Source organism: Bombina bombina, chromosome 4 (genome assembly GCF_027579735.1).
Source record: "Bombina bombina isolate aBomBom1 chromosome 4, aBomBom1.pri, whole genome shotgun sequence".
Taxonomy (NCBI): Eukaryota; Metazoa; Chordata; class Amphibia; order Anura; family Bombinatoridae; genus Bombina; species Bombina bombina.
The window spans coordinates 529,075,615-529,102,309 of record NC_069502.1 but is presented as its reverse complement, the minus strand read 5'-3'; the positions used below and the strand labels follow the sequence as shown (position 1 = coordinate 529,102,309).

General features: G+C 39.7%; 1 protein-coding gene across 8 annotated transcripts in view; it reads right to left on the bottom strand.

The window, feature by feature from the left end:
- MYO6 (myosin VI) overlaps positions 1–26,695 on the bottom strand; it is a 635,235-nt gene that overhangs the window by 135,445 nt on the left and 473,095 nt on the right. For all 8 annotated transcript variants that reach the window (XM_053710463.1, XM_053710457.1, XM_053710460.1 and 5 more), the window contains exons 21-23: positions 5,488–5,618; positions 5,253–5,330; positions 1,787–1,916 (exon numbers count right to left, since the gene is read on the bottom strand). In XM_053710463.1, coding sequence (XP_053566438.1) covers positions 1,787–1,916; positions 5,253–5,330; positions 5,488–5,618 — 339 coding nt within the window. The remainder of the gene's footprint in view (positions 1–1,786; positions 1,917–5,252; positions 5,331–5,487; positions 5,619–26,695) is intronic.

Sequence of the window (26,695 nt, the reverse complement as noted above, 5' to 3'; positions counted from 1 at the left end):
CTGACACGTGGGGAGAGTTAGTCAGCATAACTTCCTCTGGTGATAAATCTTTTAAGGCCAGAATATGATCTTTATAACTTATAGTAAGATCAGTGCATTTGGTACACATTCTAAGAGGGGGTTCCACAATGGCTTCTAAACATAATGAACAAGGAGTTTCCTCTATGTCAGACATGTTTAAACAGACTAGTAATGAGACCAGCAAGCTTGGAAAACACTTTAATAATTGTGAACAAGCAAAAAAATTAAAACGGTACTGTGCCTTTAAGAGAAAAAAACATTCACAGAAACTGCAAAACAGTGAAAAAAGCAGTAAATCTTACGAAATTACAGTGTGTGTATAATAGGCTGAAAGAGCATTGCACCCACTTGCAAATGGATGATTAACCCCTTAGTTTCAAAACCGGATAAAAAAAACGATATAAACGTTTTTAAACAGTCACAACAAACTGCCACAGCTCTGCTGTGGCCCTACCTGCCCATACAACGACTTTGAAAGGCACAAAAACCCTTTAGAGAGGTCCTAAATGTTCAGGGGACTCCTTCAGGGAAGCTGGATGTCTCAAGCTGCAAAAACTAATGCGCATTTAGGCGCGAAAATAGGCCCCTCCCAACCTGTACTCATAGTGAGAGGGCCTTAAAAAACTATCCCTAGGCAAAATCTAGACAGCCATGTGGAAAAAACTGGGCCCCAGAATCAAGTTTTATCACCAATATGTAATAAACGTTTATACACTTCAAGCAAACGTTATATCTATTCAGTAATGTGAGTAAATAATAAAAATATTACCCTTTACAGCAAGCATGATACCAGTCGTTATTAAATCACTGTAATCAGGCTTACCTTAAATAAATCCGGTATTGTCAGCATTTTCTAGCATATTCATTTCTCTAGAAAAAATTAAAACTGCACATACCTCAGAGCAGGAGACCCTGCACGCCATTCCCCCAGCTGAAGTTACCCATCTCTTCAGTTATGTGTGAGAACAGCAATGGTTCTTAGTTACAACCTGCTAAGATTATCAAAGACCACAGGCAGACTCTTCTTCAACTTTCTGCCTAAGGCTAAAATAGTACAACTCCGGTACCATTTGAAAATAACAAACTTTTGATTGAAGATAAACTACATTAATTCACCACATCTCTCTAGCTACTTCCTTTATTGTCGAGAGCTGCAAGAGAATGACTGGGAGGTGGCAGTTAGGAGAGGAGCTATATAGACAGCTCTGCTGTGGGTGATCCTCTTGCAGCTTCCTGTTGGGAAGGAGAATATCCCACAAGTAATGGATGATCCGTGGACTGGATACACCTTACAAGAGAAATATTGCTTTTCTTGGTGGCTTTGCACAACTAGATATACAGGTATACAGCCAGTCAGACATACAGATAGATAGATAGATAGATAGATAGATAGATGATAGATAGATGATAGACTAAAAAATACAGACAGTTGAAATATGCAGTGATAGGCTTGATTCAGATAAATAAAATATATAGAGAAATTTAAAAAAAAAAAGAATATATATTTTGTAGTTTGCTTCAGAAAAATATAACAAACATATTAAACTACATGAATACCAATGGGTTCTAAATAAAGTACTATTGCAGTCCTCTTTGGCATCAAAGAGGTTAATAGTGAAAATTATTTAAAAACCAATTTAATTATAACCAAGAAATTCCCCCTTTTTCCCATATTCAACATATTCACATGGTTATTGCTGGCCCTGTGGAACTTATTTATGAATATGGATTTCATGCTGCCTTTGAAACAAAGCAATCTTCTTACATTTTATAACTGAGAGAGCACACCACTGGACCTTCTTCCAGCGACTGCAGATAAGCCAGTGATTGACACGCTTAATCAGCTCAGCTAAGTGATCTGGATCAGACTTCATGATCTGATCAAATTCTGCAAACTGGGAAGAAAGAAAAAAAAAAATAAGCCGTGGAACAGATAGCTGGTATGCATACAAAATCACAAAATCTGAGGTAAACTCTCCTCAGAATACACAGGTGCTAATATAGGTTCAGAGAAAAAAAATGTAAATACAAGAAAAAAAAAACAACAAGAAAAAAAAATGTGCTGCATGGTTGCAGTTTCCTAACCCAGATGATATTTAACTCATTGTCTGCCAAGGCGTTAGCTGATGTGATAACATGTTTTAAATTATAAAATGTTAAATTAAAGATGCTTGTTTTTATTTTGAAACTATGGCGTGCATGTCTGTTCACAACTGGGCTGTAGGATAAAGGTTCACTGGCTGATAAGCTAAAGCGTTTGGTTTGATTTTAAAATTAAGAGGAAGTCTATGTTTTTGCACAACTAGTCTTTAGGCTAGACTTTCACTAGCAAAATACAATTTTCACAGCTGTCAGTAGATAGTAACAGACCTCGTCAACATTAATTTACATGTCCGGTGATGTCACCAAATAAGCCACCACAGAAACCTATTATGATATATAAATTGGTACATCCCTCTCTACATAGGCTTCCTAAGGGGTTTCAAATGGCTAGACTTCAAGAGTGTCATATGACACACACACTGATTGGATGTTCATTGAATTGTAATTAAAACAAAAAGTGTTCATCCCAGTGAGCCGGCATAACATTGTAATAACATTACTATATGCACAGATTTTTTATATGCACCCTTTTATAGATAGATTAAAGAATGGCAAATATTACATATATGGCATTTGATTAGCTTAAGTTTACCATCACTTTAAGTCTTCACTAACCCAATACACAACCATACCCGCTTTCTAAGCAGGCATGTTGTTTGAATCCTGATCCTCTAGTCATACATATGTGCGTATGCTGCAGAAACAGTCAAAACTTTTACTAGAATTTTTTTTACTAATGGAATTATATTTAAAAAATGCTTCTATTTAATCCCTTAATGACCAAAACGTACCCTGTATGTCGCTGATCGTTAAGGATTTTTTGGCCTGTAATTTGCGTGGGTCTCACCACTGGCACAACTTCCCTCCCTCCATCAAGCCCTATTAAAAGACCTACTACATACAAGGTATGTCACTGGTCTTTAAGGGGTTAAAAATTAAATGCATTTATGCACGTCAATTTTTACCTTCATATCCCTTTAACACTAAAAGCTCAATAAAAGTTGTAAAGTCTCATTAGATATTAAAAGATATTATACAGCAAAGAATCTGAACATTTTTTGGAAAACAGACCTTCTCATAGTGTAACTTCACATGTTTACAGTAACACAGAAATAAAAGAACATCTTTTTAATCACATGAACTCCCCCCCACACCCAAAAAAATAGATGAATACAAGTTTAAAATATCCTGTTTCAGAAGCAACAAACAAACAAAATTACATGGATTTTCACAGACCTTCACAAAAGCATAATGTATTCAATCAATATGTAAAAGTAATGGCTAATTGATTAACTGATGATAGCTGCCTTATCTGTTTCAATGTATATATTTTAGTTAACCATTAATATCAATTCATTACTTGAGTAATTAACAATTTCATACAATTGTAAGTAATATTTTTAGTGCCCAACATTTAGTTATAACCAAAAATCAACATTCTAAAGATAAAATATTAGTTGTGCAAGGCTTTCATAGTTTGAAAGTGTGATTTAAAGGGCCATAATACCCAAATGTTTAAACACTTGAAAGTGATGCAGTATAGCTGTAAAAAGCTGACTAGAAAATATCACCTGAACATCTCTATGTAAAAAAGAAAGCTATTTTACCTCAAAAGTTTCTCAGTAGCCACATCCCATTGTAAAGGACTTCTAAGCAACAAATCAGTATGCCTGTTTTCCGGGACAGCGGGAGGAGCGAGCTTTCGTGCACACTCATCTTATTTCCCTATTCAGTGTAAGGAAGTTTACAATGAAATCTCATGAGAGTTAAGTGAAATCTCATGAGATCACAGTAAAATAATTCATGACCTCAGCACTGCTGATGCTGATTGGCTGCTGTTCATAGAGATGCTCAGGTGATATTTTCCTGTCAGCTTTTTACAGTTACACTGCATCAGTTTCAAGTGATTTAGCATATGAGTATTATGTCCCTTTAAGCTATATGTGAATTTAGTATGGAAACAACTCTGTTCATTAAAAGGGACATGAAACCCAATTTTTTTCTTTAGGATTTAGAAAGAGCATGCAATTTTAAACAACTTTCCAATTTAGTTATTTTATCTAATTTGCTTTACCCTCTTAATATCCTTTGTTTAAAAGCATATTTAAATATGCTCAGTAGCTGCTGATTGGTGGCTGCACATAGATGCCTCTTGTGATTGGCTCACCCATGTTCATTACTATTTCTGTAACAAAGAATTTCTAAAGAATGAAGCAAATTAGATAATAGAAGTAAATTGGAATGCTGTTTAAAATTGTATGCTCTACATAAATGAAAGAAAAATGTTGGGTTTCATGTCCCTTTAATAAGTGAAATAAACAATAGTTTAACCCTTTGAGTGCTAAGCTGGATTTTTTCAGACTTTTACTATTTAAAATGTTAGGCGATTACCTCTCCAACGGTGGAGTCTTGGGGGTCTGTAGCTGCTTAGATGCCTGAGATACAGGCTTCTAAGCAGCATGCCCTCTTTCCCTATATTTTGTATTGTAAATTTTAAATAAAGTTGTGCGGTGACGTCATCACGTCATTGCGCGTGACGTCACCGCACGTAACGGGAAGCCCCGGCGATGTCTGTCACTATACAGGCTTGAGTCGGTGGGAGCCCCCAGATTGCTCTAAAGGTGGGTGAGTGCTAGCGACAGCTCTGAGCGGTCGTTAGCACTCAAGGGTATGTTTTTACACGCATTACTTTTCTAATAGACTGGAATATTTTTTAAATCAATGAAGAGAACAGATTAATACGTTCCAAAAGAATTTACAGAAAACTATAAAAAAAACTTTAACATTCCACAAATCTACAAATGATAATATACAAATTATGCTGAATGTATAACTTCTATGTATTAAATATTTTTCTATATAGGCATATGAAATAATGTCATGACAAGACTATTGATGGACATGTATGCTATATCATCTGACATTATAAGACAGTCTACCTGCACCTTCATACCAACTAATAATTCCTTTAATTTACATTCTGAAAACCCAAGGTTAAAGGGAGAACTATTTTCACATAAAAAGAACAGTTAACACAGAAATTGAATAAATCATCATATGATTATGAGTTCCTGTATCCTTATTCTAAAATCATCCAATTTAATATTAAAGAAAGATTAGACACTTACCTTGCCAGGCCTGAAAAACACCTTAGTTAACCCAAATTTGTAATCATTTTCATTTAAGCCCAAGGCTTTGAACAGAGCCTGTAACATAAAAGGAAGACATTAATAGGCTTGAATTTATACCTATTAAAGCGGTCTTCAAAGCATCCAATAAATTATTAAAGCATGAACAGTTTTACTAGATGATTTTACACAGCATGAAAAGGATTTTTGGTACAATTAAAAGCACAAGAATTACCTTGCAGAAAAGTCTGGGGTCCAAACGAGAAAGTTTTGCAGGCATATACTTCTTGTACATATTATATAACTCATGGAAAGATGCTCTAGATGGAAACCCACCCTGCATAAGATCTAAAACCGACACCATCCCTAGGAAATAAACAAAAATAACCTACTTCAATTTTATATTATAAACTTAAAAACATTTTTAATGTAACACTGCATTATTAAGGAATCTGTATTATGTTTGCAACCAAACATATTATAACATTTGTGGTGTCAGAGCTTGAGATAATACAAGAACCACTTGCTAAGTTGGTACGAGCAAAATCCGATCTCTTTTTACAGTGAAATGTAATGTAAACTTATCTTTATGTGCTGTTTTTTAAAAACATTATATATATATATATATATATATAGTATATGTGTGTGTATATGTCTATCTATATACTGTATCTGTCTGTCTGTCTCTGTAGGAAGGTATAGTGGAAACCAAATCAATTATGGCAAACGTTTATTTGTGCACACCTTGTTGCCTTTTTGAGATAAAAGAAGAACCACAGAAATGTAATTGCCCTATTTTGCAGACATCATACAGAGTTTTGTGCAAACCCTTTCTAGCCAGAGACCTGCTGAGCTGTAAATAATCACTTCTTTGCTAGACTCTTACAGTGTTTTGAGTAACCCCTTTGCTTTTCACTTGGATTTGCACAGAATCATAGCCCCTTTGCTATTTAAATACCGGCAGATAAAAAGCTTCTTTAGAATATTGTAAACCACTTCCATACCACTGGAATGTACCAATATTTATTATCCTTATTCTTAAAACCTAGAGAGTACATTTGTTTGTTTATTCATTAAACCCTGTATTCCACAGTGCTGAAAAATGAGCTAAAACAAACAACTATGTATATAAGTGTACAGTACAGTAGGTGTTTTTCAGGCTATTCTGTTTTGCATACATGAGCCACAATACTTCTTTACAATACAACTTTTAAATGTTAACCATATGCTAAATCACCTGAAACTGATGCAGCATATCTGTAAAAAGCTGACTACATTAAATCACATGAGCATCTCTATGTAAAAGGGAAGATCAGCTCACAAAAGTAAGTGCACTGGCTCACATTTATCAATAAGCTGGCAGAGAGATTATTGCCCTCATTTATCATTGCACAAGCGTGCGAGAGTAGGGGCTGTCAATCATCCTGGCTGGAGTAGTCTGGGTGATTTTAAACCACCAGCTTAGAGTTGGCAGAGAGGTTAAAGGGATATGAAACTCAAAATGTTTCTTTCATAAGTCAGATAGATCAGGAAATTTTAAGCAACTTTCTAATTTACTTCTATTAACAATTTGTCTTCATTCTTGTATGCTTTGTTCAATGAGCAGCAATGCACTTCTGGCTGCTGACTGAACACATGCGTGAGCCAATGACAATCGGTATATATGTATATACATATATATATAAATACACATCCACCAATCAGCAACTAGAACCTAGGTTCTTTGCTGCTCCTGATCTTTCATAGATAAACCTTTCAGCAAAGGATAACAAGAGAAAAAAGCAAATTAAATAATAGAAGTAAATTGGAAAGTTGTTTAAAATTGTATTCTCTATCAGAATCATGAAATAAGTGTTTTGGGTTTCATGTCCCTTTAAGTAGCAGGGATCTGATGAACACTGCTTCTTAACTATTGGCTGCAGGCTCACTAGTGCAAACCTTTGCTGAAGGAGCTCCAAAGTTGCACCTGTAGCTTGATAAAAGGAGCCCACTGTGAGTAGTTATCCTACTGCTATTCTTTTTCCTGTCATCTGCATAGTGGGGGGAAAAGCCAATCAGTGTCATCAGTGTTGAGTCCACACTATGCTTTACTGTGATCTTGTGGAATTTCTACATAATCTTGGGAGACTTCATAGTAAACTTCCTTAAACTAAGGAGGGAAATAAAGTGACTGTGCCTACACATACCAAATGCATTCTTCATTGAAAGTCCCAGGACAGTAAGTATCTTTACAGTGGACTGTGGTTACTGAGGAAATTCTAAAGTAAAAAATATCTTCCTTTTTTACATAGATATGATTGTGATTACTTTCAAGTGATCTAACATTTTGGGTAAAATGTCCCTTTAATTCATTTTTGACCAATCTTGATCCCACATGGAATAAGAAACTGTTCACACGTGCTGGAATCGATGGTGAAATGTAAAAAGTACTGTGTGGATTCCTGGAAATATTTAATACAAGTTACAAATTAGCAGAACGTTCTAATTCAGATGCTCCAATCTGAATTCACTAAAGATCACTTCACCTGTGCCACAGGGTATTCAGTAGCGATATGTTTATGCAATCACATACACTAGACAAGCCAATCTAGATACAATTCACTACTATTGCCAAGAGACTGGCTGACTAATACATTTGTTTATTCATCTAAAATTGTGAGGGAGTTGAAACACATTTAAAAGGTTAAAATTCATAAGCAAGTTATCTTAAAATGTCATCATAAACCCCTTGTAGTTGGTAGCACATTTTAATTGAAATATATTTCCTTCAGAAAGCTTATTATCTCAATAAGCTCTATTCCTCAAAATTACCAGGAATAAAAGCTAGTGAAGAAAAACAGAATTTATGTTTACCTGATAAATTACTTTCTCCAACGGTGTGTCCGGTCCACGGCGTCATCCTTACTTGTGGGATATTCTCTTCCCCAACAGGAAATGGCAAAGAGCCCAGCAAAGCTGGTCACATGATCCCTCCTAGGCTCCGCCTTCCCCAGTCATTCGACCGACGTAAAGGAGGAATATTTGCATAGGAGAAATCATATGATACCGTGGTGACTGTAGTTAGAGAAATTAAATCATCAGACCTGATTAAAAAACCAGGGCGGGCCGTGGACCGGACACACCGTTGGAGAAAGTAATTTATCAGGTAAAACATAAATTCTGTTTTCTCCAACATAGGTGTGTCCGGTCCACGGCGTCATCCTTACTTGTGGGAACCAATACCAAAGCTTTAGGACACGGGATGATGGGAGGGAGCAAATCAGGTCACCTAGATGGAAGGCACCACGGCTTGCAAAACCTTTCTCCCAAAAATAGCCTCAGAAGAAGCAAAAGTATCAAATTTGTAAAATTTGGTAAAAGTGTGCAGTGAAGACCAAGTCGCTGCCTTACATATCTGATCAACAGAAGCCTCGTTCTTGAAGGCCCATGTGGAAGCCACAGCCCTAGTGGAATGAGCTGTGATTCTTTCAGGAGGCTGCCGTCCGGCAGTCTCATAAGCCAATCGGATGATGCTTTTAAGCCAAAAAGAGAGAGAGGTAGAAGTTGCTTTTTGACCTCTCCTTTTACCAGAATAAACAACAAACAAGGAAGATGTTTGTCTGAAATCCTTTGTAGCCTCTAAATAGAATTTCAGAGCACGAACTACATCCAAATTGTGCAACAAACGTTCCTTCTTTGAAACTGGATTCGGACACAAAGAAGGCACCACTATCTCCTGGTTAATATTTTTATTAGAAACAACTTTCAGAAGAAAACCAGGTTTAGTACGCAAAACCACCTTATCTGCATGGAACACCAGATAAGGAGGAGAACACTGCAGAGCAGATAACTCTGAAACTCTTCTAGCAGAAGAAATTGCAACCAAAAATAAAACTTTCCAAGATAATAACTTAATATCTACGGAATGTAAGGGTTCAAACGGAACCCCTTGAAGAACTGAAAGAACTAAATTGAGACTCCAAGGAGGAGTCAAAGGTTTGTAAACAGGCTTGTTCTAACCAGAGCCTGAACAAAAGCCTGAACATCTGGCACAGCCGCCAGCTTCTTGTGAAGTAAAACAGATAAAGCAGAAATCTGTCCCTTCAAAGAACTTGCAGATAATCCTTTCTCCAAACCCTCTTGTAGAAAGGATAGAATCTTAGGAATTTTTTACCCTGTTCCATGGGAATCCTTTCGATTCGCACCAACAGATATATTTCTTCCATACTTTATGGTAAATTTTCCTAGATACAAGCTTTCTAGCCTGAATAAGAGTATCAATGACAGAATCTGAGAACCCACGCTTTGATAAAATCAAGCGTTCAATCTCCAAGCAGTCAGTTGGAGTGATGCCAGATTCGGATGTTCGAACGGACCTTGAACAAGAAGGTCCCGTCTCAAAGGTAGCTTCCATGGTGGAGCCGATGACATATTCACCAGGTCTGCATACCAAGTTCTGCGTGGCCACGCAGGAGCTATCAAGATCACCGAAGCCCTCTCTTGATTGATCCTGGCTACCAGCCTGGGAATGAGAGGAAACGGTGGGAACACATAAGCTAGGTTGAAGGTCCAGGGCGCTACTAGTGCATCTACTAGAGTCGCCTTGGGATCCCTGGATCTGGACCCGTAGCAAGGAACCTTGAAGTTCTGACGAGACGCCATCAGATCCATGTCTGGAATGCCCCATAATTGAGTTATTTTGGGCAAAGATTTCCGGATGGAGTTCCCACTCCCCCGGATGGAATGTCTGACGACTCAGAAAATCCGCTTCCCAATTTTCCACTCCTGGATGTGGATTGCAGACAAGTGGCAGGAGTGAAGCTCCGCCCATTGAATTACTTTGGTCACTTCTTCCATCGCCAGGGAACTCCTTGTTCCCCCCTGATGGTTGATATATGCAACAGTCGTCATGTTGTCTGATTGAAACCTTATGAATTTGGCCTTTGCTAGTTGAGGCCAAGCCTTGAGAGCATTGAATATCGCTCTCAGTTCCAGAATGTTTATCGGGAGAAGAGATTCTTCCCGAGACCATAGACCCTGAGCCTTCAGGTGTTTCCAGACCGCGCCCCAGCCCACCAGGCTGGCGTCGGTCGTTACAATGACCCACTCTGGTCTTCTGAAGCTCATCCCTTGGGACAGGTTGTCCAGGGTCAGCCTGTATAATCCCCATCCACTGTCTGAGCATGCACAGTTGTAATGGTCTTAGATGAATTCGCGCAAAAGGAACTCTGTCCATTGCCGCAACCATCAAACCTATTACTTCCATGCACTGCGCTATGGAAGGAAGAAGAACAGAATGAAGTACATGACAAGAGCTTAGAAGTTTTGATTTTCTGACTTCTGTCAGAAAAATCTTCATTTCCAAGGAGTCTATTATTGTTCCCAAGAAGGGAACTCTTGTTGACGGGAATAGAGAACTTTTTTCTACGTTCACTTTCCACCCGTGAGATCTGAGAAAGGCTAGGACAATGTCCGTATGAGCCTTTGCTTGTGGTAGAGACGACGCTTGAATCAGTATGTCGTCCAAGTAGGGTACTACTGCAATGCCCCTTGGCCTTAGCACCGCTAGAAGGGACCCTAGTACCTTTGTGAAAATTCTTGGAGCAGTGGCTAGTCCGAATGGAAGTGCCACAAACTGGTAATGCTTGTCCAGAAAGGCGAATCTTAGGAACCGATGATGTTCCTTGTGGATAGGAATATGTAGATACGCATCCTTTAAATCCACCGTGGTCATGAATTGACCTTCCTGGATGGTAGGAAGAATTGTCCGAATGGTTTCCATCTTGAACGATGGGACCTTGAGAAATTTGTTTAGGATCTTGAGATCCAAAATTGGCCTGAATGTTCCCTCTTTTTTGGGAACTATGAACAGATTGGAGTAAAACCCCATCCCTTGTTCTCCTAATGGAACAGGATGAATCACTCCCATTTTTAACAGGTCTTCTACACAATGTAAGAATGCCTGTCTTTTTATTTGGTCTGAAGACAATTGAGACCTGTGGAACCTTCCCCTTGGGGGTAGTTCCTTGAATTCCAGGAGATAACCTTGAGAAACTATTTCTAGCGCCCAAGGATCCTGAACATCTCTTGCCCAAGCCTGAGCGAAGAGAGAGAGTCTGCCCCCCACCAGATCCGGTCCCGGATCGGGGGCCAGCATCTCATGCTGTCTTGGTAGCGGTAGCGGTCTCCAGGCTGGCTTGGTTTGAGAAGAATTACCCTCTTGCTTAGAGGATGTAGAATTTGAGGCTGGTCCGTTTCTGCGAAAGGGACGAAAATTTGTTTTATTTTTAGCCTTAAAAGACCTATCCTGAGGAAGGGCGTGGCCCTTTCCCCCAGTGATGTCTGAAATAATCTCTTTGAAGTCAGGGCCAAACAGCGTTTTCCCCTTGAAAGGGATGTTAAGCAATCTGTTCTTGGAGGACACATCCGCTGACCAAGACTTCAGCCAAAGCGCTCTGCGCGCCACAATAGCAAACCCTGAATTTTTCGCCGCTAATCTAGCTAATTGCAAAGTGGCGTCTAAGGTAAAAGAGTTAGCCAACTTAAGTGCTTGAACTCTGTCCATAACCTCCTCATAAGAGGATGCTTGATTGAGCGACTTTTCTAGTTCCTCGAACCAGAAACACGCTGCTGTAGTGACAGGAACAATGCATGAAATTGGTTGTAGAAGGTAACCTTGCTGAACAAACATCTTTTTAAGCAAACCCTCTAATTTTTTATCCATAGGATCTTTGAAAGCACAACTATCTTCTATAGGGATAGTGGTGCGTTTGTTTAGAGTAGAAACCGCCCCCCTCGACCTTGGGGACTGTCTGCCATAAGTCCTTCCTGGGGTCGACCATAGGAAATAATTTCTTAAATATAGGGGGAGGGACGAAAGGTATGCCGGGCCTTTCCCATTCTTTATTTACAATGTCCGCCACCCGCTTGGGTATAGGAAAAGCTTCGGGGGGCACCGGGACCTCTAGGAACCTGTCCATCTTACATAATTTCTCTGGAATGACCAAATTGTCACAATCATCCAGATTTTTCCTGAATCTGAAATTTCTCCCTCAGACAAAACCTCCCTAGCCCCTTCAGACTGGTGTAAGGGCATGTCAGAACCATTATCATCAGCGTCCTCATGCTCTTCAGTATCTAAAACAGAGCAGTCGCGCTTTCGCTGATAAGTGGGGCATTTTGGCTAAAATGTTTTTAATAGAATTATCCATTACAGCCGTTAATTGTTGCATAGTAAGGAGGATTGGCGCACTAGATTCACTAGGGACCTCCTGAGTGGGCAAGACTGGTGTAGACATAGAAGGAGATGATGCAGTACCATGCTTACTCCCCTCACTTAAGGAATCATTTTTGGCAACATTATTATCAGTGGCATCATTGTCCCTACTTTGTTTGTCACATTCATCACATATATTTAAATGGAGAGGAACCTTGGCTTCCGAACATACAGAACATCGTCTATCTGATAGTTCAGACATGTTAATAGGCATAAACTTGATAACAAAGCACAAAAAACGTTTTAAAATAAAACCGTTACTGTCTCTTTAAATTTTAAACTGAACACACTTTTTTACTGAATATACGCAAAAGTATGAAGGAAATGTTCAAAATTCACCAAAATTTCACCACAGTGTCATAAAGCCTTAAAAGTATTGCACACCAAATTTGAAAGCTTTAACTCTTAAAATAACGGAACCGGAGCCGTTTTTACATTTAACCCCTATACAGTCCCTGGTATCTGCTTTGCTGAGACCCAACCAAGCCCAGAGGGGAATACGATACCAAATGATGCCTTCAATAAGCTTTTTCAGTGGATCTGAGCTCCTCACACATGCATCTGCATGCCTTGCTTCTCAAAAACAACTGCGCATTAGTGGCGCGAAAATGAGGCTCTGCCTATGACTAGAAAAGGCCCCCAGTGAAAAAGGTGTCCAATACAGTGCCTGCCGTTTTTTTTAATAAAATTCCCAAGATTAAAATAACTCTCCAAAGTTATAAACCATTAAATATGCTTATAAAGTAATCGTTTTGGCCCAGAAAAATGTCTACCAGTCTTTAAAGCCCTTGTGAAGCCCTTTTATTCTTATATTGAAAATTAAGAAAATGGCTTACCGGATCCCATAGGGAAAATGACAGCTTCCAGCATTACCAAGTCTTGTTAGAAATGTGTCATACCTCAAGCAGCCAAAGTCTGCTCACTGTTTCCCCAACTGAAGTTAATTCCTCTCAACAGTCCTGTGTGGAAACAGCCATCGATTTTAGTAACGGTTGCTAAAATCATTTTCCTCTTACAAACAGAAATCTTCATCTCTTTTCTGTTTCAGAGTAAATAGTACATACCAGCACTATTTTAAAATAACAAACTCTTGATAGAAGAATAAAAACTACATTTAAACACCAAAAAACTCTGAGCCATCTCCGTGGAGATGTTGCCTGTGCAACGGCAAAGAGAATGACTGGGGAAGGCGGAGCCTAGGAGGGATCATGTGACCAGCTTTGCTGGGCTCTTTGCCATTTCCTGTTGGGGAAGAGAATATCCCACAAGTAAGGATGACGCCATGGACCGGACACACCTATGTTGGAGAAATTAAAATTACCCCAAATAAATATTTTAATACACATATAAAAGAAAAGCAGCTAGATATGCTAAATATTTTAGCATGAAAGGAAAAACATAATTTATGCTTACCTGATAAATTTATTTCTCTTGTGGTGTATCCAGTCCACGGATCATCCATTACTTGTGGGATATTCTCCTTCCCAACAGGAAGTTGCAAGAGGATCACCCACAGCAGAGCTGCTATATAGCTCCTCCCCTAACTGCCATATCCAGTCATTCGACCGAAACAAGCCGAGAAAGGAGAAACCATAGGGTGCAGTGGTGACTGTAGTTTAAATTAAAATTTAGACCTGCCTTAAAAGGACAGGGCGGGCCGTGGACTGGATACACCACAAGAGAAATAAATTTATCAGGTAAGCATAAATTATGTTTTCTCTTGTAAGGTGTATCCAGTCCACGGATCATCCATTACTTGTGGGATACCAATACCAAAGCTAAAGTACACGGATGAAGGGAGGGACAAGGCAGGCTTAAATGGAAGGAACCACTGCCTGTAGAACCTTTCTCCCAAAAATAGCCTCCGAAGAAGCAAAAGTATCAAATTTGTAAAATTTTGAAAAGGTATGAAGCGAAGGCCAAGTCGCCGCCTTGCAAATCTGTTCAACAGAAGCCTCATTTTTAAAGGCCCAGGTGGAAGCCACAGCTCTAGTAGAATGAGCTGTAACCCTTTCAGGGGGCTGCTGTCCAGCAGTCTCATAGGCTAAGCGTATTACGCTCTGAAGCCAAAAAGAAAGAGAGGTTGCTGAAGCTTTTTGACCTCTCCTCTGTCCAGAGTAAACAACAAACAGTGTAGATGTTTGGCGAAAATCTTTAGTAGCTTGTAAGTAAAACTTCAAAGCACGGACCACGTCCAGATTATGTAAAAGATGTTCCTTCTTTGAAGAAGGATTAGGACACAATGATGGAACAACAATCTCTTGATTGATATTCTTGTTAGAAACTACCTTAGGTAAAAACCCAGGTTTTGGGGGGGCGTGTCCGGACGGCAGCCATTACAGACGTGCATCAAAGGAGCTCTGTGAAAATCCTAACTATACTAACAAATACTGCAGAAATTACATATAGTTGATCCAACAGATTGCCACATTTGGATTTATGAAGCTCATAACTATCTGGATATCTCCTTATATCTCAGCTATCTATCTCAGCTGACCTGTTCCGGACCATTTCATCTTAGACTGTGACATTGCAGGATTGCATCGCCATTCCCCCCCCCCCCCTGGCTTCCCGGGTAAAACAGAAGTTTCTAACTTGCTCAACTATATACTTTTCGATTGCCTCTGGAGTAAATATTGGCAGTTCCCATTATCCCCTCTATTTGCAGCTTTAGCTTTTTTGGATTGCGATACAGGAACCATGAAGGAAGACTTCGGTATGCTAATTGGCCTGCTACAAGGGTTTGAGAGAGCGATGTCTGACAGTTATTGTCAGCTCATTACCACCATACGTGAGTCATTTAAATCCGATGAGGGAAACAAACCTACTAATATAAAAGAGGAGACATCGGGGAAGCGGCTACAGAGCGCGCAAACTAATGAGATCCCAGTCTCGCCTGAGAGCCCTGTACGCCCAGCACTGAGTGTCACCGCCGAACCTGTTTACCTTCTGAAGGGTCCTGCTCTGGGGGTGGCGGCCGGACCTCCGGAGCGGAAGCGGAGTCTTACATATAATCAGCGGACACAGAGCAACGGTTCAATGAATATGTCTCTCACCTCTATGCTCCAACATGGGACACTGCTTCTGACATGGCGCACTCGATTAGGTATGCATATGAGGCCTGTCACTAACAACATATGGATCCAAGCTGCATCAATCATTAGGTGGGAGAGCAGGCTGTTCCCTTCTAGGGATTTGCAGCACAGACTGGACACGGGGTGAACATATTTTTTTTACTGTGCAGCCCTGAGGCCGGGTTGGTGAAAATACAGAGAACCTCCCCACCAAACTGGACATTAGCTTTCAGGTTGCAGGTTAGCAAAAGGTTAACAGGACTGTTCTTATAGATTTACTCTACTATCTGCCCCTACCCTTAAAAACCCATATATGAGTAGTAGCTCCAACCCATGTCCCAGTTTATTTCTCCATTGGTATCAGATATTTCTCCATAAGTTATGTTTCTTATTGTATGGTTTGTATGTTGCCTATTTATCACACCTCACAACTAATGTAAGGGCTAAGTCATGGTTAAGCACATGGATATGCTCAGACTCCCAGCTCTATCAAATACTTGACGAACAGAACCGTTTTTTCTTTTTTGTTTTTTTTTTCTATTACAACACTAATGTTACAGTAAAAGCAACACATGTTATGCCTTTCACCTAACAGTATTTTTTTCTTTTTGACCCCAGTGCATACTCCTTACTATGACAAGCAGCCAGGCTTAGGTTGCCTATTATTCATGCTGCACACCATTAAATGCTCCTGCCACTGATTTAAATTTACGTATGAGTTATACCTGCATTACTCCCAAATCAGCCCTTAGTTAGGCACTTCTATTTATCCTAACCTAGCTTATTCAGAAGGGTAATCTATGTATATTTCTTCTGTTGTGTTATATCTATATAGAAATAGTATCTGCATTTAGGCACGAGCAGACGCTCATGATAAGACTATAGTCTGCAAATGTTTAGTATGTACTCAGTGCAAGGTTTCTAATATATCTAGCATATTGGTCAAAAAGCATATGGGCTGCATAGATACTCATATTTCACTATTTCTTAAAGATTTCACATATCTCTTTTGTAAGCTCAGCTATATAGACTAGTCTCATTGTATGTCATGGTTCTTTGTCCATTTAGAAATTAGGTATTATCACCTCCCTATATTGTATAATTGGCCCTCAGTCTAAGCAGTTATAGAATCCACCTTTCATCATTAATTCTCCCATGTTGCATGTTCTTCCTACTGACCCATGCACTCCTAAATATGATCATCTCAAAATATGTAGGCCACTAGCCGTTGCCCTTCTCAGATCATAGTTTAAATTTAGTTTACTAACCTTTTTGGAATGCATATTCCCTGCTAGTAGGTTACTACGCTTCTTACATATTTAATATAATTCCGCCAATGTTGCTCAGCACTCATAATATTCTTCAGATTAGGCACTAAACTATACAGCTTAGTTCAATAACTCATATTTTAAGCGGTGCTTACCCGCTGATTGTTATTGACCAATATGAGATACCCTTTCCCCCCTTCCTAAACACTCATCTATGTAAACTCTTCTGAAGCTCATCATGAGCTGCCCATCTGACTACAAGTTATATTTTATAGTTCTAGAATATTTGGCCTAAATACTTGGCCCCTAACTAGTCAGCCTAACATGCTATTATATTTTAAAATGAGGATTTCATCTAGATATCATTGCAATGTTTAATTCTGATGTGGTTCTATTAATTCAATGTACTTGTTGAAACATATTGCACTGTCATTGTATACATGATCACTGACCTTTTGCATGGTTTCTTTGTAATTTATGTGACGAGATTACCTGTTTTTGTTATATTACTCATAATCCTCAATAAAAAGAAATTAAAAAAAAAACAAAAAAAAAAAAAAACAGGTTTTGTACGCAGAACTACTTTATCTGAATGGAAAATCAGATAAGGAGAATCACATTGTAAGGCAGATAACTCAGAGACTCTTCGAGCCGAGGAAATAGCCATCAAAAACAGAACTTTCCAAGACAAAAGTTTAATATCAATGGAATGAAGGGGTTCAAACGGAACCCCTTGAAGAACTTTAAGAACCAAGTTTAAGCTCCATGGGGGAGCAACAGGTTTAAACACAGGCTTGATTCTAACCAAAGCCTGACAAAAAGCTTGAACGTCTGGAACTTCAGCCAGATGCTTATGCAAAAGAATAGTCAGAGCAGAAATCTGTCCCTTTAAAGAACTAGCTGATAATCCTTTTCCCAAACCCTCTTGGAGAAAGGACAATATCCTAGGAATCCTAACCTTACTCCATGAGTAATTCTTGGATTCACACCAATAAAGGTATTTACGCCATATCTTATGGTAGATTTTCCTGGTAACAGGCTTTCGTGCCTGTATTAGGGTATCAATGACTGACTCGGAGAAGCCACGCTTTGATAAAATCAAGCGTTCAATCTCCATGCAGTCAGTCTCAGAGAAATTAGATTCGGATGATTGAAAGGACCTTGTAGTAGAAGGTCTTGTCTCAGAGGCAGGGTCCATGGTGGAAAGGATGACATGTCCACTAGGTCTGCATACCAGGTCATGCGTGGCCACGCAGGCGCTATCAAGATCACCAATGCTCTCTCCTGCTTGATTTTGGCAATCAGTCGAGGGAGCAGAGGAAATGGTGGGAACACATAAGCCAGGTTGAAGAACCAAGGCGCTGCTAGAGCATCTATCAGTGCCGCTTCTGGGTCCCTGGACCTGGATCCGTAACAAGGAAGTTTGGCGTTCTGGCGAGACGCCATGAGATCCAGTTCTGGTTTGCCCCAACAAAGAACCAATTGAGCAAACACCTCCGGATGGAGTTCCCACTCCCCCGGATGAAAAGTCTGACGACTTAGAAAATCCGCCTCCCAGTTCTCTAAACCTGGGATATGGATTGCTGATAGGTGGCAAGAGTGAGTCTCTGCCCAGCGAATTATCTTGGAGACTTCCAGCATCGCTAGGGAACTCCTGGTTCCCCCTTGATGGTTGATGTAAGCCACAGTCCGACTGAAATCTGATGAACCTCAGGGTTGCTAACTGAGGCCAAGCTAGAAGAGCATTGAATATTGCTCTTAACTCCAGAATATTTATTGGGAGGAGTTTCTCCTCCTGAGTCCATGATCCCTGAGCCTTCAGGGAATTCCAGACTGCACCCCAACCTAGGAGGCTGGCATCTGTTGTTACAATTGTCCAATCTGGCCTGCGAAAGGTCATACCTTTGGACAGATGGAGCCGAGATAGCCACCAGAGAAGAGAGTCTCTGGTCTCTTGATCCAGATTTAGCAGAGGGGACAGATCTGTGTAATCTCCATTCCACTGACTGAGCATGCATAGCTGCAGCGGTCTGAGATGTAGGCGCGCAAATGGCACTATGTCCATCGCCGCTACCATTAAGCCGATTACTTCCATACACTGAGCCACCGAAGGGCGCGGAATAGAATGAAGAACACAGCAAGATTTTAGAAGCTTTGATAACCTGGACTCTGTCAGGTAAATTTTCATTTTTACAGAATCTATCAGAGTCCCTAGGAAGGAGACTCTTGTGAGTGGTGATAGAGAACTCTTTTCCTCGTTCACCTTCCACCCATGTGACCTGAGAAATGCCAGAACTATGTCTTTATGTGACTTGGCAATCTGAAAGCTTGACGCCTGTATCAGGATGTCGTCCAGATAAGGGGCCACTGATATACCTCGCGGTCTTAGAACTGCCAGAAGCGATCCCAGAACCTTTGTAAAGATTCTTGGAGCTGTAGCTAACCCGAAGGGAAGAGCCACAAATTGGTAATGCCTGTCCAGAAAGGCAAACCTTAGGAACCGATGATGATCTTTGTGAATCGGTATGTGAAGGTAAGCATCCTTCAAATCCACTGTGGTCATGTATTGACCCTGCTCGATCATAGGTAGGATGGTCCAAATAGTTTCCATTTTGAATGATGGAACTCTGAGGAATTTGTTTAAGATCTTTAGATCCAAAATGGGTCTGAAGGTTCCCTCTTTTTTGGGAACCACAAACAGATTTGAATAAAAACCCTGTCCCTGTTCCGTCTGTGGAACTGGACAGATCACTCCCATAATTAGGAGATCTTGCACACAGCATAAGAATGCCTCTTTCTTTATCTGGTTTACAGATAATCTTGAAAGGTGAAATCTCCCTTGAGGGGGTGAAGCTTTGAAGTCCAGAAGATATCCCTGAGATATGATCTCCAACACCCAGGGATCCTGAACATCTCTTGCCCACGCCTGGGCGAAGAGAGAAAGTCTGCCCCCTACTAGATCCGTTACCGGATAGGGGGCCGTTCCTTCATGCTGTCTTAGAGGCAGCAGCAGGCTTTCTGGCCTGCTTGCCCTTGTTCCAGGACTGGTTAGGTTTCCAGCCCGGCTTGGATTGAGCAAAAGTTCCCTCTTGTCTTGTAGCAGAGGAAGTTGATGCTGCACCTGCCTTGAAGTTTCGAAAGGCACGAAAATTAGACTGTTTGGCCCTTGATTTGGCCCTGTCCTGAGGAAGGGCATGACCCTTACCTCCAGTAATGTCAGCAATAATTTCCTTCAAACCAGGCCCGAATAGGGTCTGCCCCTTGAAGGGAATGTTAAGTAATTTAGACTTTGAAGTCACGTCAGCTGACCAAGATTTAAGCCATAGCGCCCTACACGCCTGGATGGCGAATCCAGAATTCTTAGCCGTTAGTTTAGTCAAATGAACAATGGCATCAGAAACAAAAGAATTAGCTAGCTTAAGTGTTCTAAGCTTGTCAAGTATTTCAGTCAATGGAGTAGCTGTCTGAAAGGCCTCTTCCAGAGACTCAAACCAGAACGCCGCAGAAGCAGTGACAGGCGCAATGCATGCAAGGGGCTGCAGGATAAAACCTTGTTGAATAAACATTTTCTTAAGGTAACCTAATTTTTTATCCATTGGATCTGAAAAAGCACAACTGTCCTCGACAGGGATAGTGGTACGCTTTGCTAAAGTAGAAACTGCTCCCTCCACCTTAGGGACCGTCTGCCATAAGTCCCGTGTGGTGGCGTCTATTGGAAACATTTTTCTAAAAATAGGAGGGGGGGAAAACGGCACACCGGGTCTATCCCACTCCTTATTAATAATTTCTGTAAACCTTTTAGGTATTGGAAAAACATCAGTACACACCGGCACTGCATAGTATTTATCCAGTCTACACAATTTCTCTGGCACTGCAATTGTGTCACAGTCATTCAGAGCAGCTAACACCTCCCCAAGCAATACACGGAGGCTCTCAAGCTTAAATTTAAAAGTAGAAATATCTGAATCAGGTTTCCCCGAATCAGAAATGTCACCCACAGACTGAAGCTCTCCGTCCTCAGCTTCTGCATATTGTGACGCAGTATCAGACATGGGCCTTAAAGCATCTGCGCGCTCTGTACTACGTCTAACCCCAGAGCTATCGCGCTTTCCTCTGAATTCAGGCAGTCTGGCTAAAACTGCTGACAGGGTATTATCCATGATTGCCGCCATGTCCTGTAAAGTAATCGCTATGGGCGTCTTTGATGTACTTGGCGCCATTTTAGCGTGAGTCCCTTGAGCGGGAGTCAAAGGGTCCGACACGTGGGGAGAGTTAGTCGGCATAACTTTCCCCTCATCAGGAACCTCTGGTGATAAATTTTTTAAAGATAAAAGCTGATCTTTATTGTTTAAAGTGAAATCAATACATTTAGTACACATTCTCATATGGGGTTCCACCATGGCTTTTAAACATAATGCACAAGGAGTTTCCTCTATGTCAGACATGTTTATACAGACTAGCAATGAGACTAGCAAGCTTGGAAAACACTTTAAATCAAGTTAAACAAGCAATATAAAAAACGTTACTGTGCCTTTAACCCCTTAGTGACCAGAGCACTTTTCCATTTTCTGTCCGTTTGGGACCAAGGCTATTTTTTCATTTTTGCGGTGTTTGTGTTTAGCTGTAATTTTCCTCTTGCTCATTTACTGTACCCACACATATTATATACCGTTTTTCTCGCCATTAAATGGACTTTCCAAAGATACCATTATTTTCATCATATCTTATAATTTATTATAAAAAAAAATTATAAAATATGAGAAAAAAGTGGAAAAAACACACTTTTTCTAACTTTGACCCCCAAAATCTGTTACACATCTACAACCACCAAAAAACACCCATGCTAAATATTTTCTAAATTTTGTCCTGAGTTTAGAAATACCCAATATTTACATGTTCTTTGCTTTTTTTACAAGTTATAGGGCCATAAATACAAGTAGCACTTTGCTATTTCCAAACCATTTTATTCAAGATTAGCGCTAGTTACATTGGGACACTGATATCTTTCAGGAATCCCTGAATATCCCTTGACATGTATATATATTTTTTTTAGAAGACATCCCAAAGTATTGATCTAGGCCAATTTTGGTATATTTCATGCCACCATTTCACCGCCAAATGCGATCAAATACAAAAAATCGTTCACTTTTTCACAAACTTTCGGTTTCTCACTGAAATTATTTACAAACAGCTTGTGCAATTATGGCATAAATGGTTGTAAAATTTTCTCTGGGATCCCCTTTGTTCAAAAATAGCAGACATATATGGCTTTGGCATTGCTTTTTGGTAATTAGAAGGCCGCTAAATGCTGCTGCGCACCACACGTGTATTATGCCCAGCAGTGCAGGGGTTAATTAGGGAGCTTGTAGGGAGCTTGTAGGGTTAATTTTAGCTTTAGTCTAGTGTAGCAGACAACCCAAAGTATTGATCTAGGCCCATTTTGGTATATTACATGCCACCATTTCACCGCCAAATGCGATCAAATAAAAAAAAAAAGTTCCCTTTTTCACAAACTTTTTGTTTCTCACTGAAATTATTTACAAACAGCTTGTGCAATTATGGCATAAATGGTTGTAAATTTTTCTCTGTGATCCCCTTTGTTCAGAAATAGCAGACACATATGGCTTTGGCGTTGCTTTTTGGTACTTAGGCCGCTAAATGCGCATCACACGTATTATGGCTAGCAGTGAAGGGGTTAATTAGGTAGCTTGTAGGGAGCTTGCAGGGTTAATTTTAGCTTTAGTGTAGAGCTTAGCCTCCCACCTGAAACATCAGACCCCCTGATCCCTCCCAAACAGCTCTCTTCCCTCCCCCACCCCACAATTGTCCCCGCCATCTTAAGTACTGGCAGAAACTCTGCCAGTACTAAAATAAAAGCTATATTTGGGCTTTTTTTTTTTAAAGAAAAGGCATATTTACATATGCTGCTCTGTAGGACCCCCCTTTAGCCCCCAACCTGACTGATCCCCCACCAAACAGCTCTCTAACTCTCCCCCTCTGTCTTAATGGCCGCCATCTTGGGTACTGGCAGCTGTCTGCCAGTACCCAGTTTAGAATAAAATTGCTTATATTTTTTAATTTTTCCCCTTTTCTGTAGTGTAGCTCCCTGCCCCACCAAAGACCAACCCCCCACCCCCTCCTAGATACATTCGATTTACATTTTTTTTTATTCAGATACCCCTTTCTCAAACTTTGATTTTCTGTAGTGTAGCGTTCCCTCCCGCTCCCGCCCCGTGCACGGAGTGGCTCTCTCTGCATCGGATGGCCATCTAGCGTTATTGCAGGATGCCTCCATATCGAGGCATCACTGCAATAACCGGAAAGCAGCTGGAAGCGAGCAGGATCGCTTCCAGCTGCTTTCCACACCAAGGACGTGCAGGGTACGTCCTCAGGCGTTAACTGCCTTTTTTTTGAGGACGTACCCTGCACGTCCTCGGTCGTTAAGGGGTTAAGAGAAAAAAATTTTGCTAAAATTTGAAATAACAGTGAAAAAAGGCAGTTAAACTAACAAAATTTTTACAGTGTATGTAACAAGTTAGCAGAGCACTGCACCCACTTGCAAATGGATGATTAACCCCCTAATACAAAAAACGGATTAACAAAATGAAAAAAACGTTTTTAAACAGTCACAACAACTGCCACAGCTCCACTGTGGCTTTACCTTCCTCAATACACGACTTTTGAAGCCTTTAGAGCCCTTCAGAGATGTCCTATATCATGCAGAGGACTGCTGAGGGAAGCTGAATGTCTCTGTCTGCAATTTTAACTGTGCAAAAAAGCGCTAAAATAGGCCCCTCCCACTCATCTACAACAGTGGAAATACCTCAGGAAACTGTTTCTAGGCAAAAATCAAGCCAGCCATGTGGAAAAAACTAGGCCCCAATAAGTTTTATCACCAAAGCATATATAAAAACGATTAAACATGCCAGCAAACGTTTTATATTGCCATATTATCAGAGTATATATCTCTGTTAGTAAGCCTGATACAAGTCGCTATTAAATCACTGTTTTTAGGCTTAACTTACATTAATCAGGTACCAGCAGCATTTTCTAGTCCCTAGAAAAACTTAAAACTGCACATATCTCAATAGCAGGATAACCTGCACGCCATTCTCCCTCTGAAGTTACCTCACTCCTCAGACATATGTGAGAACAGCAGTGGATCTAAGTTTCTTCTGCTAATATCATAGAAAACGCAGGCAGATTCTTCTTCAAATGCTGCCTGAGATAAAATAGTACAGCTCCGGTACCATTTAAAAATAATAAACTTTTGATTGAAGACTAAACTAACTATATTTCACCACTCTCCTCTTACTACCTCCATCTTTGTTGAGAGTTGCAAGAGAATGACTGGATATGGCAGTTAGGGGAGGAGCTATATAGCAGCTCTGCTGTGGGTGATCCTCTTGCAACTTCCTGTTGGGAAGGAGAATATCCCACAAGTAATGGATGATCCGTGGACTGGATACACCTTACAAGAGAAACTAACACATCGTTGGTGCTAACCTGACAGGAGTTATGAATATTTCACATTCCAATGTTCTTCACATACAGAAAAATGTTATCTTTATTGTAAATATATATTCCAGTATATATCTGTATATACCTATACCTGTATGTATATATATATATATATATATATTTCCACTGTGTATCTGCACTCACAATTCAAAGATAGTCAGCAACCAGGGTGCTCAGTCAAAATTTCAATAAGTATCAACAAGTAGGGACTGCACTCGCTGGATTCAGTGCAAATAATAACTTATTTATTCAATGGTGACGTTTCGGGGTACGCAGACCCCTTCCTCAGACCAAACACAGTGCACAAGAAAAAAAGTGACTTTAAACCCAAATAAACCCCTCCCATTTTACATTCCAAGAAATTGCGCCAAAACCGTATCCATGGAGACCAGGTAGTTACCTGGCAACCATACTGCACAAACAATTTAAGGCATTCAATAACAGTGGTGTGATTATTAATTCCTAACTGTTAATAAGACAAAAAGAAACACCAGTGTGTAAACACTTATGTGTATAAATACTGTGAAGACATCATGCTTAAAGGGACACTGTACCCAAAAATTTTATTTTGTGATTCAGATTGAGAATGAAATTTTAAGCAAATTTAATTTACTCCTATTATCAAATTTTCTTCATTCTCTTGGTATCTTTATTTGAAATGCAAGAATGTAAGTTTATATGCCGGACCATTTTTGGTGAACAACCCGGGTTGTCCTTGCTGATTGGTGGATAAATTCATGCACCAATTAAAAGGTGCTGTCCAGAGTACTGAAACCAAAAAAACGCTTAGATGTCTTCTTTTTCAAATAATGATAGCAAGAGAACGAAGAAAAATTGATAATAGGAGTAAATTAGAAAGTTGCTTAAAATTGCATGCTCTTTCTGAATTACAAAAGAAAAAAATTGGGTTCAGTGTCTCTTTAATATATACCTTTAAAATTCAGTATATCAAATCATATAGTAGTGGTAAAAATCATTTGTTTCTTCTTTTCATCCCTTGGTTTATTTAGAGTCTCGCCAGTTTTAATCTCATCAATTAAACAAGGTTAAATGTCTATATTAAATGGTAACATTTATTCTCTCTAACACTAAATATGAAGCTCATCTTTGCAATAATTGCATTTAGCCACGCAAACTGTAACTATGTGTCTAAACAGCCTAACATTATCTGGTGCCAAATAAATACACCGATTAGTGTGTAAACTTGAACATATGTGCTACATTGTTGCAGAGTTTTTTTTATATATATTTATTCAAATGATTTCACCTATATTTTATATCATTTGATATACTGAATTTTAAAGGTATATATTAAGCATGATGTCTTCACAGTATTTATACACATAAGTGTTTACACACTGGTGTTTCTTTTTCTCTTATTAACAGTTAGGAATTAATAATCACACCACTGTTATTGAATGCCTTAAATTGTTTGTGCAGTATGGTTGCCAGGTAACAACCTGGTCTCCATGGATACGGTTTTGGCGCAATTTCTTGGAATCTAAGATGGGAGGGGTTTATTTGGGTTTAAAGTCACTTTTTTTCTTGTGCACTGTGTTTGGTCTGAGGAAGGGGTTTGCGTACCCCGAAATGTCACCATTGAATAAATAAGTTATTATTTGAACTGAATCCAGCGAGTGCAGTCCCTACTTGTTGAGATATATATATATATATTCCTGAAGAATTACTAATCTTAAAGTGCATTCTTGAAATATTAAAAAATAATAATTAATCAAAATGATTATACATACAGGGAGTGCAGAATTATTAGGCAAATGAGTATGTTGACCACATCATCCTCTTTATGCATGTTGTCTTACTCCAAGCTGTATAGGCTCGAAAGCCTACTACCAATTAAGCATATTAGGTGATGTGCATCTCTGTAATGAGAAGGGGTGTGGTCTAATGACATCAACACCCTATATCAGGTGTGCATAATTATTAGGCAACTTCCTTTCCTTTGGCAAAATGGGTCAAAAGAAGGACTTGACAGGCTCAGAAAAGTAAAAAATAGTGAGATATCTTGCAGAGGGATGCAGCACTCTTAAAATTGCAAAGCTTCTGAAGCGTGATCATCGAACAATCAAGCGTTTCATTCAAAATAGTCAACAGGGTCGCAAGAAGCGTGTGGAAAAACCAAGGCGCAAAATAACTGCCCATGAACTGAGAAAAGTCAAGCGTGCAGCTGCCAAGATGCCACTTGCCACCAGTTTGGCCATATTTCAGAGCTGCAACATCACTGGAGTGCCCAAAAGCACAAGGTGTGCAATACTCAGAGACATGGCCAAGGTAAGAAAGGCTGAAAGACGACCACCACTGAACAAG